Consider the following 18,264-nt stretch of genomic DNA (forward strand, 5'->3'; position numbering starts at 1 on the left):
GAGGTGGAATGGCTCGGATGTGGATATCTGCTATGGAAATGCAGGCATGGTGTGCTTCTCCTTGGGAAGTGTTTAGCATTTCATTCTCTGTCCCTTGCTGTTTAGAATGCAGAATTGCAATATTGAAGTCTGTTCAATGCAATAATCGCATTCCCCTGAGCATATCTTCAGCGTATGCTCTGCTAAGTGCTTCGCATTGATGTTTGCCTCCACAAATAAATATTGCTAAAGTGTTTCCTGATCTTCTGGACAGAGTGGTGCACCGAGGAAGAGCTAATAAGGAAAAGCAACAAAAGATGATGGTTTCACATGTAAAGACTGCACTTTATTGATGTATGCTACCATGAGTAGAAGAAATCAGTTTAGTGTACATAGAACATACATAGAATAATTTATATCAGTACTGAGATAACGTATACTTAACTGTGATCACTTGTCAAGTAGAGGTGGGGAAGCTGACCAGCATGTGGCATGAGCCAAGCCAGCCCATCAGGTGAGCTGATTCTCCATTTGCAGACATAGATCCTTATATACACGCAGAAGCACCGAGGAGGAGGGAGCGCTTAAGCTATTTTCTTCTTGTGCATGATTTGATCATGGTACATGCTGACCGTTGAAGTATATTATTTTGCTTTCACTTATGTCAATCTTTCAGCTTCATGGTAATGTAAATCAGGTCTGAATTTTACCACCTACCACTGCTAATGTTTATTGCTCGGCTATAAAATTTGTAGATTAGGCCTTTCACTTATTATTATTGATGCATCTTGGATGGGTACAGCGCCCCAGCCACCCCCACCATTTACCTCTGCAGTCGACATCCTATATGTCAGGATATGACATCATATCCTGATGTGCTGCATTTTAAGGTTCCGGGTCACAGAGTAAGTACACTATGGAGGACATGCCAACAAGGGACAGCACCCGATATGTGGGTGTATATGGGCCCAACTTCCACATGTAGCAGTGGCACGCTAAGAGCCTGCTTGCCCAATAGGGCGATCTGCTCCTGATTGTTCAACAGAGGGGCTGCCTAATTGGCCTATGATAGAATATGCCACTGCTATAATGCCCCAGGTAGAAAATATTACTATGTTTAAAGCACTATTGCTCATTGTTGCATAAAGTTGCTCTAATTCATGTTCATGTCAAAATTAGAAGTCCCTTCATCAACAGCCCCAAAGTTTTTGTAAGTATGACTTTCTATAGATTTGCTAGCAATATTGTTAGCACAATTTATATATAAAAGGTCATATGCGCTTGGGGAAGACATTTTTAGAGAAGTAACTTTGTAGAAAAAAATAGTTGGGTAGCCTGAGGACTAAATTCTCTCCAGCACAATGTCAGTGATAAATACAGAGCACATGGAGGTTTAGCACAGTTCATTAAGTTAAACCCCAGAAGTGCCCTTGTTTACCACTGCCTTGATTTACCTGCTTGGCATAATAGATTTGGAGAATATGTTGTGTTACAGGTTGACTCTGCTTGGTTCTCTGCCATTTCCCAAAATTTAGAGTTTGGTGTTGTTTTGCATCTCTAGAGTAGTAAAATCCTTAAATAAACTTTTTTGTTATAGAAGAAGTTATGTTTTTTAATAACTTCCACAGGCTTAACTGCATCAGTAGCAGCAAAATGAAGCTTGTGACATATTTAAGTTTAATCAAAGATGAAGATGTATTTTGCCAATTTCTCCAACAAATCTGTTTTTATTTTTTTAATAAATTTCTCCAGTTCGGCTACAATTAGTTCACATTTGTCTCTGTGTTGATTTTTAATTAAACCGGATATAAGATAAGCACTAGCTAGATGGGTTCTTATAAGGTAGATTCAAAGTGTTTGCTTTGACAATACAACTTCTCCACTTGGAAAAGCTCTCAGGTTACGTTGCGGAGACTTGAACATACATAATATTGCCTTATTATGTAGTCACAGATAATGACTACTGTATTATTTACAATTCTGACATGTTATGACACTTTTTTCTTAAATCACTTTTGACTTAAATCATTCAGCTTTAGTTATCATATACCGCACCGTTCCATGAACCAGATGTCCTGTATGTAAGTCAGCTGATTAATACTGTTTCCATAGCATTTCTATAACAAAATAGGTTCTGAGACCTTAGATCAGAAGCATAATGTGTTCATATGCAACATATATCATTTCATCTTACTTCATTTTTTTGTAACCTATTGACTACCTTTATAATTTTAATTTAAAGTAAAAAAAAAAAAGAAAAGTAATAAACTGTATACTTAAAACCACTATAACATACCACCTGAAATACCACCTGAATCTGAATAGATAATCAATGCATTAATCATTCCAATCTACTTCTTCTAATCAATTAACAGACTGCATCTGTGATACAAAATGTGCTCAAGAAGCATGCAAGTAAATTTGCATAATACGTTCATGTAACCATGTGATGAGGATAATAGTTTTCGAATGCCATCCCACAGAATTTACCTTCACTGTCGCATTGATGTCGTTTTTTAATCCTCAATGGCGAAGTGCATTAAGCACCCAAGTAATATGGTTATGGTTTTTACATTTGTCTCTGTATTCCATTTTTATTTTACTCCAATTTATTGGTCACCATAAAATAAGGATATGGGTGACATCTATCCTCTGTAATTATGCTATAGTGAAAAAAAACAAAAAAAAAGTGTTTCCGTAGGTGGTTAGTAAGCTGTTTATGAGGTTCTCACCTAAGTATAGCAGACCTACTTGAAACGGCCTTGCCTCCTTGGTGCCTAGACCCCAAGCACTCAAAGTGTTATATCTATTGCTGATTATTTCATAATTAAAGATACGTTTATGGTAGTATAAAAAATGAAATGTAGACCATAATGATTTACAGCATATAAAGGAACATGATATATAATTTGTCACTAAATAGCCATGATGGGTGGCTACATTTTGCAAATGGCATTCTGTGACACTTATGATCAACGGAGACAGATTGTCTAGAATATTTTTGATGCTTTATCACAAAAAAAGAATCTTTTTGAATCAGACTCCCCTTCATTTGCAGTATACCAGAACTATTAGAAGAAAATCCTGCTTTTTCCAGCACCTAGGGCAAAAATGCACCTTTCAGAGCTATCATTTTTCTTCCTGGAATTTGTATTGCCCTGGTAACTTCCCAGAGTGGAGTTCTTTTGTTTCTATTATGCAAATTGTGGAAAGAATCCAGGAAATATGTCCATCATGAGACAATTTTAAAACACTATTATTGCTATTATTATTTATTGATTTATATTATGCCACTGTGTTTTGTAGCGTCGCACAATGGATTCTTTGTATATCAAATGGACACCCTGGCCCACCTTGGGCCAACTGCATGTAAATACTCAAAGGGGATTGAGGTTATGGGTTAGCCTAAGTGGCAGGCTAGCTTAAAGAATAGGTGACATTTGCCAATTGCATTTATTTCTACAAATGTCAGAAAACAAAACTAAACATATGAAAACAGAGCAGAGAGATGAGAATTTTTGTTTGCATTTCATTGCTTTTTCACTCTCACTCACTCTTACTTAAACTCTATCTCACTCTCTCCCACACTCTTATTCACTCTCTCAGTCTCACACTCCCTCACTGTTACTCACTCTCTCTAATGAAAAAAAATGAAGAAGATAGAAGACGGCAGAAGATCAAGAAGAGGCAGGGACTAAGAAGAGACATTGAGAGAGAGGGCTATACTTGCATGCAACAGGGAGGCAGGAAACATTTTCAGTTGACTTAGGACCTCTGAATATCGCTCCTATCTGCTCTCAAAATCAAAAATATATAGTTGACTTGAAAGCATTAACTATGACAAGCAACCAATGCAATATAAAACAGTATATGGACAGAACATAATTCATTTAGAAATCTGCAAAATGCAAACAAAAGTAATTTTCACTTGAGTGGAGGATATAAATCAGACTGGCTGAAAACTGCTTGCTATTAGCCCTGGTAATCACAGGAGCAACGCATGAACTATTTCTGCACCTCTGCCAGAGAAACACTCAATTAAAGCATTTGAATTAACCCGTGTCATTTAGTGATGTAGTGACAATGCTAGTGATTAATTTCACTGCCTCGGCTAGATTTTACTTTATCAGAGCTCACGTCTTCCTGAATGTAAAATACATCAGATGTAACAATCTTTTGTTTTCTAATTTCATTCTGTGTAGTCTTAGTTCAGTTACATAAAAACAAATATCGAAATATATTTAGGTATTTGTCCTGATTTTGGAAACACCTCAGATGCCTGCTATTTATATGTATTTTGTTAGTACAAGACTTACTATAAAACATATGCATGTTTCCAAACTAGGTTTTATAAAAATGTTGGGTCTTACACCAGTGCCTTTCAAAGTTGGTGTAAAAAAATGAAAACATTTTATGCATCCACTTCACCATGAGTTTTAGCATAAGTCTCTATGCGAAAGACCAAAAAGTTATCAGTACAGCAAATTGGGACATGTGCATTGAGTTTTTATTAAACTAACCCTAACCATCTAAATAACCCCCAAAACGATATATCCCATTAAAGCACATCACCCAAGGACCTCAAGGACATTCCATTTATTTTTCAAGTGAACCTCCAGAAATCCAAAGGGAACATAAGATATTGAGGTATTTTTCTTCTACCTTTTCACATTTCTTGCACATAGGATGAAAGCTACATTGGAGTCTCTCCTTTCTTCTTGAACACATGGCATGTTTTTTGCTGGAGTCCCTGGGTATTGGGGCAATCATTTAAATGTTTTTAGTGGCTCTCTTTCCCTGGGTTTGGGTCTAATTTTTTTTTTAGTGTCTCAAAACCAAGTAGCATGCAAATATTTACTTGCACAGCTCAGTAATTATATGTAGCTTTAAGGGTTAGGGGAAGGCATATGGGGTAGCACTGGGGCCTTGTTAGTATATAGTGATAGGCCGGCGATCAGGTAGTAAAAGTGCGCATGCTTTAAAAAAAACAAATTATATTGTTTATTAACAATGTGTGGGTTTGCATTTTTTTCCTTGCGTAACCCCTCAATGACACCTGTCACTGATGGCAGGGGGTAGGATCATCAATGATCAGTGGCCATTGAATCGATGGGAAGAATTTATCCATGCGCACTGGATGCTTCTTAGGATGCATACTGGATGGGGTTGTATTTACAGTGGAAAAAATAAACTCACTTTCACCCAAGTGAATTTGTATATGATTTTTCTGTGTGGCATTTTGTTAGTGTTGAGAAATAGTATTGTTGATAATGTAACTTGAAAATGTAGCTATGTTTCTAGTTTAGTTTGTGATGCAGAGCTATAGTTCAATAACTAGCATTGATCCTAGGGGACAATGGATGCCAATTGTTGCAATATGTTTATTGAAACATCTTTTAAAAGAGTATTCACTGGAACTGTGAAAGGATTCAAAGCAAGGAAACAATTATGGCTGAATGACCTACATAGAGAAGTTGTTTAGGGCCATTAAAATGCTCCATTATCTGTCATTTTCAAAGATCAATTTGTCATGTTGTAGAAATGAGTTCATTTCTAGTCCTCAGAGGAATAATAAAACTAACAAACATAATTCAATTAACTCATAGCCGTTAAGACAGGGTGACCTGAGGTCCTCTTAAACCGTGTAAGCTTAGGAGAATCATAAATGTGGTCTATTCACTAAGAATTGACAGGAGACAGTAAGGTAGAGCCCATATCCAATTGTCACATCTCCCTTTGTAAGGAAATAAGGTAGCATAGGAACCGGGTTTATTTATTATATAATTAGCCAGAAAATATAACAAAATGCTGGATGGTCCTGGTGGGCTATATAACTTTATTCATTACATTTATAACAGGTGTAACCTGCTTGTCATGAAACTATTGCACAACAGTATTTCATCAGTATGATCACTGATACACTATATGGACAAAAGAACTGGGACACACTTCTTAATTTATTCAGGTGTTTCAATCAGACCCATTGCCACAGGTGTATAAAATCAAGCACCTAGCCATGCAGTCTGCATTTACAAACATTTGTGAAAAAATGAGTCATTCTGAAGAGCTTAGTGAATTCAAGCGTGGAACTGTCGTAGAATGCCACCTTTGCAAGCGTGGAACTCTGATAGAATGCCTCCTTTGCAATAAGGTAGATGTTAATACAGTAAAGACATTTAAGCAAGCATGGGATAGGCATAAGGCCAAGCTAGATATAGGATAAAGGCAGGTACTAAGGAAAGTACTCTGAGGTTGGGCAGACTGGATGGGCCTAATGGTTCTTATCTCCCATCACTTTCTATGTTTCTAAGTCAGTACACAAAATTTCTTACCTGGTTGACTGTAAGTGGTATTATTGGAAAGTGGAAGCGTTTAGGAACAGCAACACAAAGTTAGCCACAAAGAGCAAGACCACATAAAGTCACAGAGTGAGGTCACCAAGTGCTGAGGTGCATGTTGGGTAAAAGTCGCCAAAAAGCTGCTGATTTCCATAGCTGAAGAGTTCCAAACTTCCATTAATATCAGCAGAAAAACTGTGTGGCGGGAGCTTTATAGAATGAGTTTCCATGGCTGAGCAGCTGAATGCAAGCCTCACATCAGCAAGTACAATGCCAAGTGTCGGATCGAGTGGTGCAAACACACCGCCACTGGACTCTGGAAACGTGTTCTGTGGAGTGACGAATCACACCTCTCAGTTTGGCAGTTGGATGGGCGAGTCTGTGTTTGGCGGATGCAAGGAGAACAATACCTGCCTGACTGCATTGTGCCAATTCTAACATTTGGTGGAGGAGGGATAATGATACGGTTTGTCAGTGTTTAGGCAATGCTTCCAACGTTGTGGGAACAGTTTGGTGAAGGCTCTTTTCTATTCCAGCATGACTGTGCCCCATCCACAAAGCGAGGTCCATAAAGGCATGGTTGGATGAGTTTAGTGTGGAAGAATTTGTCTGGCCCGCACAGAGCCCTGACCTCAAATTCTCCACTGGATGAATGGATGAAAAATTCCAACAGAGACACCCCAAAATCATGTGGAAAGCCCTCCCAGAAGAGTGGAAGCTGTTATAGCTGCAAAGCGGGGACCAACTACATATTAATGTCTATGTATTTAGAATGCAATGTCATAAAAGTCCCTGTTGGTGTAATAGTCAGGTGTCCCAATACTTTTGTCCATATAGTGTATTTGTTAACTGGCTCATATGTTAAGTAAAATGTGTTTATTTGCTTCATAATACAAGCGCACATGTGAGAGCTAATTACAATAACATGTTCTAAGACACAGATGGGAAGATCCAAAACATGCAGAGGGGCCACTCACATGGCTGTTCCCTGTAACATTGTATTACCCCACTGTACATGTTAGGAAATTTTAGGGCTGCTGAGTGCTGTCATTCACTCATAGTCAACAAACAATCTGGGGTGTTACAAAAGAGGGGTAATCAGGGGAGGATGGAGTGAGCCAAGGCTTTGGCTCCCAAAGAGGGTATGTCCCTCCTAAAAAAAGAGAAATTTAGGAGATATGCAGTTTACATTCAGGACCAATTTTCTGAAATCATCAGTGAAAACACCCAGACAGAATAAGCTTAAGTAATAAAGAGAACATCAACAGGCACCTGTCTTTCATATGATCAGCTTATTCCCTACAGTAGGGGCAGCCATAAAACCTGCTGTTGTGTCCAGATGCTCGGCTTGGAAGGCACTTATACAAAAAGGGTCATGTTTGGTCACAACGCCCATTCCATGCAACCGAGGTCCATACTACACATTTTACTAACTGACCTGTTTCATTCCAGTTACCTATGTCACATAGGCTCAACTGAATTATGCTAGAATCACTTTATTAAACCATTACATATCTGCACAATCACTGTTTAAAGAAGGATATTGTCCTGAAGTCATACTTACTAAACCAAACATATTAGGATGTGTGCCCATTGTTTAAAATGATTCCAATGCAATTCATACACTTGACGTATCCACGGTAGGCAGATACCGGAAATGTGGGAATTGCATCATGTATACTAAAGCACATTAGTAAAAGCCCAAGGGGCTGGAGATTTTTCCATAGAACAATATTGATCGGAGGACTTCATATTTTAACTGCATGTAAGGTTCAGATTGCGCATGAAAGTACTTAATTGGCGTTGAACTTAATGCTCCTGTGATTTTGGAAAGAAACATCCTCTTTGATGGTAATTATGTGATAAAGATACGTGGCAAAAGAAGGATACAATGTTAAAGAACAGTTATTTATATCAATGGAATTACATTCTGCCAAGACCCCATATAGCTAGAAATGGAATACACAGTAATTATGATAATATTCATAAATTCAAGTACACAATGTCAGCTTGGATTACTGCGAATGACCCTATCGTACAACTTATCCAACAAAAGCTTAGATTCATCATGCCGTGAGTAAAATTATTTGGAAAATCTCTCCATGACTATAACACTGTGAGAGAGGCTACCTTCTGCAGAATCTGTCATGCAAAGCATTTGAAATATGATTAGAACTGTGCATGCGATCTCACCCATGGCAACATAATATTTATAAAGTAAGCGTTGTACAACTGCATAAAACAAAACATCCGTATCCATGTTAATATTATTCAAATCATTGTTTATCAACAAAGCAAGAGAAAGAGATATTTTCTATTAAAAATGAAAATACATTTATAAAAATGTATATAATTTGTCAAAGTATATATAAAATTGGAATGTATAAAAATACAAATACTATATATTCTTTAACTAATTGGGAAACCATCATGTTTGTCTATCAGACTACAGTCCAGGCCACAAGCACTGTGCGGTAGTGACTGAGGACTTTCAGTAGTGAATTTCACCCCTAACCGCTAACAGATGCCATGGGCTACTTTCCTGAGTAGATCAAACTCAAAGCAGATATACCTAGAATGGACAAGCTGAGTTCTGGAAGTCAAGCTTAAATAGAGCCAGGTTCAGGATGTCTATGAAACAGGTTCTGCTTATACACTCATTTAATATATGAACAGAAAGAGGTCCATTCCAGCGCTATTGCATCATAAATGTTTGTGTGATCCATATTTAGTCATGGAGTCAATGGGACAATGGTCTAATTAAGTTATTATTTTTATCCCTGCTGTACTCCATCTATGGACTATACAGTCTTGTTTGGCGAATATCAGCGCATCTTCATCTTGTACTTTCCTAATTGACAAGTCTGCTTTTGGGCCACCTTAAAATTTGTTAGCCTACTTATCGTTTTTGGGCAGTGAGGGTGCTCCATAAAAATGGATATTTGGCAAAACTTTTTTCATCACCTATGTTTCACTAATTCCTACAGTGATCCTCAGTGTGTATAACTACTGTCAGTTTTGGTATACTTGAATTCCCTGGCTGGGAGGGATTTGGAGCAACAGAAGAGTTTAATTAACACGGACTGGGAACACATCATAGGCAACTGCTGTCTATTAAGACCATTTAAATGCTGAAGCTCTGTGCATCGTTGGTTTTTTACTTGGCAAATTTGTTTCTCAACGAGTAAGGGACATGGAGTTACATTAGCTCTAGAGCGCCAGTTTCACTGGGTCTAATAAAACCACCACGTGCATTCACAAAAAGTGCACCTATTAATTTCGGTGGAGTGCTTTGCTGCCACTAATTGGATGTTTCAAGCAGCAACATGTTAAGTGAAAACTAGAAAACTAAGGGGGCAGTGCAGTACTTGAGTTGCAACTACTCCTTCTTGCCATAGAAGTTGAGGAATGCATTATAAAGTACTTGCTAGTGCAGGTGGTGCAGTTAGGTTTTGGAAGAGAAAATTGTGAATAGCTGTTGCAGGAGCTCGGATTTGTAAGAGGGGAAAGAAAGATGAGTGTTGCAGGAGACAGGATGGAGAGGGGAAAGATAAAGTTGTTGTGAGGGACTGGAGGGAAGTGTGGAGAGAGATGGAGAAGAGAGAGACAAGGGGGAAGAGAAGGGGGAAGAGATGTAGGGGAAGGGAGAGAGGAGCGGGAGAGAGAGGCATGAGATGTTCAAAAAAGCTTAAATGTTCTTTTGATGTTGGCAATATATGCTGGTATAATATATATTTTTATAACCCATTGATTGTGTATCTTTCTGTGGAGTAGCTTAGGTGTTCTTTTGAACCGTTGATTCTAGATCAATTTTAAAGCAACATGGTATACAAATAAAATACATTATAATAGTACTGCAAAATAATTATATCTAAATAAAAGCATACATCGATAATTTTACAGCCCAACATAAATGAAAGAGACTGGCCTCCCATATTATTCCTGGAAAATAACAGTGGGTCATCCAGCAGGATCTGCCTTACAGTTGCTAGTACCCCAGGTACCAAATGTACACATTTAACATAAGCATGGTACTTTCCACTAACCTTGCAACCCAGGCATCCACTCTGGTCTGGCTATGATTGTGGGGCTAGCCCTGCCAGTGTTTATATATTAAAAAGTATATTACCTGCCATTTTACTCCATTCTGTACTCCAGGTACACCTCTAATCAATCACAACCCCTTAAGTGTCCCACTTTGGTTGTTTAGAGTGTTAGAAGCCATATTACCACTAAAGTGTACTGAAACCTAGAAATATAACATCTATTTTTTAACATTATTTATTATTTCATGTGACAGGATGACTTATAAAACTTGATAGGAAGGATGGATTTCCCTTTATATGCATAAAATATAACCTGAAAATAGATAGACTTTAAGTTGTCAGTTATACTGTATTTACATTCCAGGTGGCTTTCCAAAAGAGCACCGAATTCATCAGAAATAAATCACTGCTTGTATAGATAAATCACGTGCCATCTCTCGACTTATTGCTGCTGCCTACACTTGGATAACCTCCACATTTCCTTCGCTTATGATCACAATCACTCAGAGGCGCAGTGACACAATTCAATCCCTATGCATTTTTCATGTTCTGAAGTTGCTCTCATGTCAAATCAGTCAGAGAAAAGGAATTGATTAAGGAGTAGTTTGACAACTGGACTGATTAACAGAGATCAGAAAACAAAGAATGGCTGTAAAAGAATAAGAAAGGAAAAAAAAAGTCCAACAGATCCCCAGGGAACATACTAATAAAAGATTCACCACCGAAACATACAATAACAACAGCTCTACATAGATCACATAGAGGACATTTGTAGCTTTGAAATTCTGCCTAGGAATTCTGTTTAGTACATTTGTTTATGCCTTATATGCTGGGCACTGGCTTGGGCGATAGGCTTCTGTTTTACTTTTAGTAATATAATTGACAGAGAATAAGTGAGTGTCTTGGCTTCTGGACTGACCTATAACCCTCAAGCGACATTCATTATTACTTAGATTATACCTTTATCATAATAAATCTGTTAAAAACACGTCTGTTCCGTCTAAAGATTTTTTTTTCGTTTCTTGTTTTCTTCTCCTGAAAATTAAATTATCTGTTGTGTGTGCCAAGAAACCCAGGCTGGTCTAGAGACCACATTTTGCTCTGTTTGAATGCACTGGTATTAAACAGATTCATCTTCTTGTTATTGTTGCCATCTGTCTGGTAACCCTTGTTTGCCCAGATTTAAATGTTCTAAATTTTGTGAAGCTGATTTTTTTTATATTTGTTGTTTTGCCATTTTCACAGTGGACATGAACAGGACAAGAACATACTGCACAGAAAAGAGTGGGAAAGGAAGACTCAAGAAATACATGAATGTGAAGTTGATGACTTTCATTCCAATTATCCACTCTTCAGCGAGCCATATAAGGTAATGAAACGTAAACATCTTCTGCATTGGAAAAATAATGATAAGTTGTAAAAGTATCTGTCCTGCTAGGTAGTGTCAAAACAACCAAAAAGAACCTCTGAAATTCTTGTGCCAATAAACTAAATTCTATGGAATGTTGATCTATACATCTGTCCCATCTGATGATTTAGCAATCAACACAATCAATATTTCTTTCAGAAGTGATGGTGATCTTTTATGAATGCTTTATTCATATGGCTTCTAATAAGCGTATAGATTAGTCAACAGAATAAAAACTTAAAGGCACACTCCAGTGTCCCAGTCAAGATATTCAACAAAAAATGCATCTTAAAGTACTTTGCCTATGTAGCTCATGTGTGTAATATTTTGTACATCTTAATGAATTGCTTGTTAAGGTGACATTTTAGAATTATCATGCTGAATGTTTATTGATATCCCTTATAGCAGATTGCAATTCTAACCGTACAAAGTTCTTTCTTTCCAGCTGTGTAATAGGCAGGCCCGGACTGGGACAAAAAAATAGGCCCGGGCATTTAAGCCAGAGCAGCCCATTTTTATTTAAAACATCTGGGTTTTTTTTTTGTTAAATAAAGTTAAGCCCTGTGCGGCCGCACACCCGTAAGGCCAGCCCTGGTGGGGGCTTCCCGGCCCCTTAGAGTGGCGGAACCGGTCGCAGTTGCGGCGGGTTTAAGGGGCAGGTGCCCCTTATGCCCTGCGTTAATGAGGCCGCATAGGCCCAGTCAGTCCGGTCCTGACTGGGCCTATTTTAAGGTAATAGCCTGGAGCTGCAGCTCCATCAGCCCCTAAGTCAATCCGGCCCTGCCGCGGCCCGGCCCGGCCCACCGGGGAAATGCCCGGTGTGCCCGATGGCCAGTCCGGGCCTGGTAATAGGGATTGTTAAAGAACCTCTGCAGTATTCACAGTGTTTTAGGAGTCATTTATTGATATTACAGATTTTCTATATTTGAAGTATGAGGCAACAAATATCAATAGGTTATTGTAAGGATATTAGTAAATAGTTTTTTTTTTCAAATATATTTTATTAAAGTTTTCAATATACAACAACAATAAAATAAGGGGATAAACAAGATTAAACAGGGGAGGGAAAGGGAAATGGTAATGTAGTCTCCATCAAACATAAGTATTAATACATATCAATGATAATACCAAACAGTCGAATGTAAGAACACAATACCTCTTAAGCATATACACAAACAGACATATTTAAATACCACGGTTGTATATCATTGGTTGCAGGAGAAAAAAATGTGGGATGAAAAGGATGAAAAGTAACTATAGTATCATCCGTAGGGGGGGGTTAAATAGTTTTATCTTACATGGTTGTATTGTTTTGGTATAGAATTCTAATTATGATGCCCTACATTACTACATTTTGCTTTATTTTACAGACTAGCAAAGGGGATGAACTTTCTAGTCGTATCCAAAGTACTCTAGGAAACTATGATGAAATGAAGGATCTATTGACCGATCCGTCCAACCAGAGTCATCTTGTTGGCATTCCGAAAACTGACCCATCACATATCCCTGTACAGAAGGTAGAGGACAATTTTCTGCAGTATCCTCGAGAATCTTGTTACTCATTGTCTGGTACTGTTCAAACAGGAAGTATAACATTAACTCTCCCTGTGCAGCTGACTAAACAAACCACTATGAACTGGCAGAATCTAGGACTTTCCCCCGAGGACCATGAAATAATGAGCACAGTGGACCAAAGAATTGATTCTTCGACTAGTGACTTTACAAGTGGTCACCAAAATCATATTAAAGACAAAAATAGAAACTTCTCAATAAGTCCTCCATCAACCACATCTTCCATCGATGACCCTCAACAAAATATGTTGTCTTCAACAGAGAATAGTTTACCTAATAAACAGATGTCACATTCAAAATTAAATTGTGATTTAGAAATCGGTATTTTAGTCAAAGATAATGCTTGCAACAAAATCAGCACTGGTGTCCATACAATGCAAAATTTCCCAGGTTCTGTTGTCTCAAAGTTGAATGTGGTACAGCAAAAGCCAACTGCGTATGTTCGTCCAATGGATGGTCAAGATCAGGTGCCAAGTGAGTCGCCAAAACTAAAGTCGTCTATCATTATAAACAGAGGACTATCCATTAAATCTGATGGTGATAGAATGCAAAGTGACAAAAGAGACACATTTGTGGATCCAAACCTGGAGGAGGTAAGTGGAATCATTTAAAAATATTTTATAATAAATCGATTTATTTTATGGAGTTTACTGAAGGCCAGGCAAATAAAGCCTATGTGAAACCAAAGCTAAAATAATTACACATTAGGTATCACATAGGATAAATAATATGAGATAATTATGTTAACATTCGATTAGCTTTCTCTTGGACCCTGTTTACTAATAACTTTGCGTGTTGTGTGGAGTTTGGTCTTTACTAAGAGAAATTGATATGTAAGAGAGGAGACATTTTGTATTTTGTATTGAAAACAGACAACTTCCATTATCTTATTTGTTTCTTTTTTCCCTGTTAGTTATTTTTCTTGGTGTATGAGCTTGAAGGTGCCCAGGATATTTGCCCATGCTCAGGTTTTCCTTTAAGTAAGGGGTGATGTTAAGAACTCAAAGCTGCCTGAGGTTGTATCTTGGGTTGCAAAATAAGATTTTCGGTCAGCTTTCTAAAAGGAGGACTCTCTCATGTATACTTCAGGATCAAGTGACCTATTATTCCACATATAAGGGGCTAGTATGTTGGGTATATCATTTTATACTTGTCTTTTAATACAATAGGAACAACACAGAAACTTTTCAGGGGCATTTTATGTGGCAACAACATGTCAGTACCTAGTTTTGAGTCTGATGACAATTTAAGGATTACAAAACAAATTATGAATGAAGAAAATGTTTGCACAATTAAAGAACTACACAAAATTTTTAATAAAAATCCATCCTGTTGTCTGCGCACAGATAATAGATATAGTTCCCTTCAGTACACAGCTTTCAAATTTTCATATATATACAATACCGTTTTGCAAATGCTCTGATAAATACCCCTTGTCTTATAATCGAGGTTGTCTTCTAATCAGACCTCAAATAGAGGTCTGACTACAAGACTAAGATCTAGGGATGCACCAATATATCGGTGGCCGAAATATATAGACCGAAAAGGGCATTATCGGCAAAATGCCGGAAAAAAAAAAACGAACAAAAAAAAAATTGTCCGCTGGGGCTAGGTTGCTTAGCAGTGCTTTAGTCGCACAGTGTGCAAGCAGTACCTCTTGTACTAGCCAGGAGAACAGGAACCCAGCAGAGCCACGTGAATGCATGTCACATGACTCTGCTCCCCTCCTTCTTCCCCTGGGGGCAGGACAAGAGAAGTTGCTGAGGGAAGAAGCTGGGCCCCTGCAGAAGTCTGCGAGTGAGAGATCTGTAGTTCAGGTAAGGGGTGGGAGAGGGTTTATGAGCAAGTATGTGTGATTAAGGGAATGAATGAGTATTTAAATGTTTGTGAATGAGTGTGTGTGATAGCATGGATGTGTAAGGGGAGGAGAAGCATGGCGGAGGGAGGCTGTAACCACACTACTATCATGTCCAGGTTCCAGCATGTACTGGCTGCCTGGGCGTGATAGAGTGCCTCCAGAAATGTCTATAACAAATCAGGGCGTCCTGTCACAGTGACATATACTAGGAGCTGTCAATTTGTGTGTAAAAAAAAAACCCACACCAAAAGAATTACTACCACAAACTTTGACAAAGGTGGTAAAATGTATTTTGTGGAAATTGTTAAAATACCAGCATTTGAAATGTCCTGGTGTCTATTGAATTGGCCAGCTTCAAAAAAGTTCCAAATAGGACATGAGTGCCTGATTACAAGGTTTTAAAAAAATGGTTTCAAAATATCAAAACCCTACTTTTTGCCCTATAATGCAAGAAAACAAAAAAAAACCCATAAAAACATTGAGTATTTGTAAACTCAGAAGAATTAATAGAATCTATTTAGCAGGTTTTTTTATATTAGCGTTTGTAGATAAGTCAAATGTTTTTCAAATAGAAGTCCAAGAAGTCAATTTTACACCATATTTTATTATTTTTTTATAGTAAATTGGATGATATGATTAAAATAATGGTATCTAAAGAAACTCTTCATGCCCTAAAAAATTATATATAGCTTGTGCAGGTACACTAAATGAGAGCGAAAAAAGTATAGCTAAACACAAGCACTGTAAAAAGTTAAAATAGCTTTGGTCACAAAGGGTATAAAGAGAAAAAAAAACAGCTTGCTCCTGAATAGGTTAAACAGCCTGGAGGATTCCAGAAATGCTGTAATACATTTTTAGGACCTTCTGATTGGACCACAGAAAGAGGTTTCTAAACAACTGCAGGTACCATAAGCAACTGTACAAACACAATTGTAAGCAAATATAAAAAGCATGGGACCACATAGACACTGCATCGTTCAGGAAGGAGGCACTAATTAACAGTGCTCAACGAACTTTGGTCTGAGATGTTCAACTGACCCCAAAGACAAAAACAAAGGAGCTGGTAAAGGGGTTGGAGGCATCAGGTACCACAGTATCTACATCCAGCATTAACCCCTTAATGACAAAGCCCGTACATGCACAGGCTCAAAATTCATTGTTTTCAATGGGTTTTGAGAGCGCCCATTGTCCTTAAGGGGTTAAGAGGGTCCTTAATTACCATGTCCTGAAAGTCTGTCATACCCGGAAGAAGTCCCTACTCCAAGACCGGCATAGAAAAGCCAGAATAAAGTTTGCAGGTTGTCACCAGGATGAAAACCTAGCCTTTTGGAGCAGTGTTCTCTGCTGAGATGAAACAAAAAGTGAACTGTTTGGCCATAATGATGAGGCTATGTATGAAGGGTGAGGCTTTTAATCCAAAGAACACTATCCCAAGCATGAGGGTGGCAGCATCATGATGCGAAGATGTTTTGCTGGAAAAGGGACAGGTGCGCTTTAGAAAATAGATGGCATCATGAAGAGGATTCGCTAAAGGAAAGAAATAAATATATATAGGAGGGAGATCAACAAATGTGGAAGGGGCTGGAAGGGAGGGGGCCACCCAGCAGTGGAGGTGGGGAAGGCCCATGTGCCATGACTTCCAGTGAGCTGACTCAAACTCGTCAGAAGACACTAGGTGAATCCAGCAGATCCATGTTGCAGTGTATCAACTTTTTTTAAAAATGGATAATTAAATAATTTTTACTATGAGTAATTGCTAAAAAAAAAATTAAATAAATAATAAAAAGGCAATATGGCTAAATATGAGATAGGGGGTTAATCATAAAATCAAAATAAATACTTTAAGGTTACTATGCAAACAATAAAAAAATACAAATTAAGTAATTATAATTGTTCTACTTGGTTATGCACTGTTTTTTTTTTGCTCTTACAAAATCTAAAAGTGCAAAAATGTTGCCTGGTTTTAAAATGATTTCCTACTTTTTTTGTTTCAAAATAATGTTTATAATTGCTTTTGACAAAACAGGTTTTTCAATTTGTTCATTTGTTAATACATATTTTATTTCTTCCTGTTTATTTAATGGCTGTGGGTTTCCATTTGGAAGCTATTTCAAATCTAGTGTTTAAACAAATTGGTTTTGTTAGATACTTCACTGCCAACATGCTAATCCAACTATGTATCTCTTTCACCGGCACTGTGTGGCATCAAACTATTAAAGTTTAAAAATGGTTTCTAATATTTAAATATTATTTACAAATTAAAACTTTGTGTGTTGACACTTCTTCTTATGATGTGCATAGAATTAAAAGTATACTTCCTGTGAGATAATTTACCTGTTTATCCCTTCTCCTGGCCCAGTGCCCAGAAACCTTGGCAATATAACCATTCCACTGGGAATCCATGTCCTTGTTTGGGGCAATGAGACAAGGCATGGTGTCACTAGAGTCTTGTTATTCATTAGAGAAGTTTTATGTTACTGTGTAGAGGGAATAAGCGTGGGAGTGCATGTTTTACATTCTACATCTGCCCAAATTAATACAATAAATAATTTCTGTAAAATATAACTAATCAGACTTTATAAAACCCCAATGTGTACATTACTTAGGTAATCTGCCTTAGTAAAGATACTGATTCACTTAGCCACATTATTAATTGTATTCTCAAATCTGTCATACTCCAGTGTCCCTTACAGCCCAACAAATAAAGAACGTATGTACTAAGCACTTTAGTATGTATTCTTCAACATGCAGAGAATGATATAAAAACTATAAAGCAAGTAAACCTTAGCATATTTGTAATTTTATTATTTTCTCCAAATATTTAGTCATACAAAATATACAGTTTTACCACCCATACATGGGTTTGTTGGGTTCTTTGAGGGCTAAAAGGTTGCAATTCAGTCTTTCAACTTGGAATTTTGATATTTGGTTAGCCTGCCTCCATATCCTATTTGGGACATCTTTGAACCTGGTCAATTCTATTTACCCACTCAAACTATATATTTTTGAAAACTAGAAAAGGTATTTCAAATGGTAGTATTTAATGCTTTCCATGGACTCATT

At 37.5% G+C, this 18,264-nt stretch overlaps 1 protein-coding gene across 2 annotated transcripts in view; it reads left to right on the forward strand.

The window, feature by feature from the left end:
- AFF3 (ALF transcription elongation factor 3) overlaps nt 1-18,264 on the forward strand; it is a 148,984-nt gene that overhangs the window by 22,593 nt on the left and 108,127 nt on the right. For both annotated transcript variants that reach the window (XM_053455150.1, XM_053455151.1), the window contains exons 2-3: nt 11,609-11,732; nt 13,142-13,936. In XM_053455150.1, the coding sequence (XP_053311125.1) occupies nt 11,609-11,732; nt 13,142-13,936 (919 nt within the window). The remainder of the gene's footprint in view (nt 1-11,608; nt 11,733-13,141; nt 13,937-18,264) is intronic.

This window comes from Spea bombifrons, chromosome 2 (genome assembly GCF_027358695.1).
Source record: "Spea bombifrons isolate aSpeBom1 chromosome 2, aSpeBom1.2.pri, whole genome shotgun sequence".
Classification (NCBI taxonomy): Eukaryota; Metazoa; Chordata; class Amphibia; order Anura; family Pelobatidae; genus Spea; species Spea bombifrons.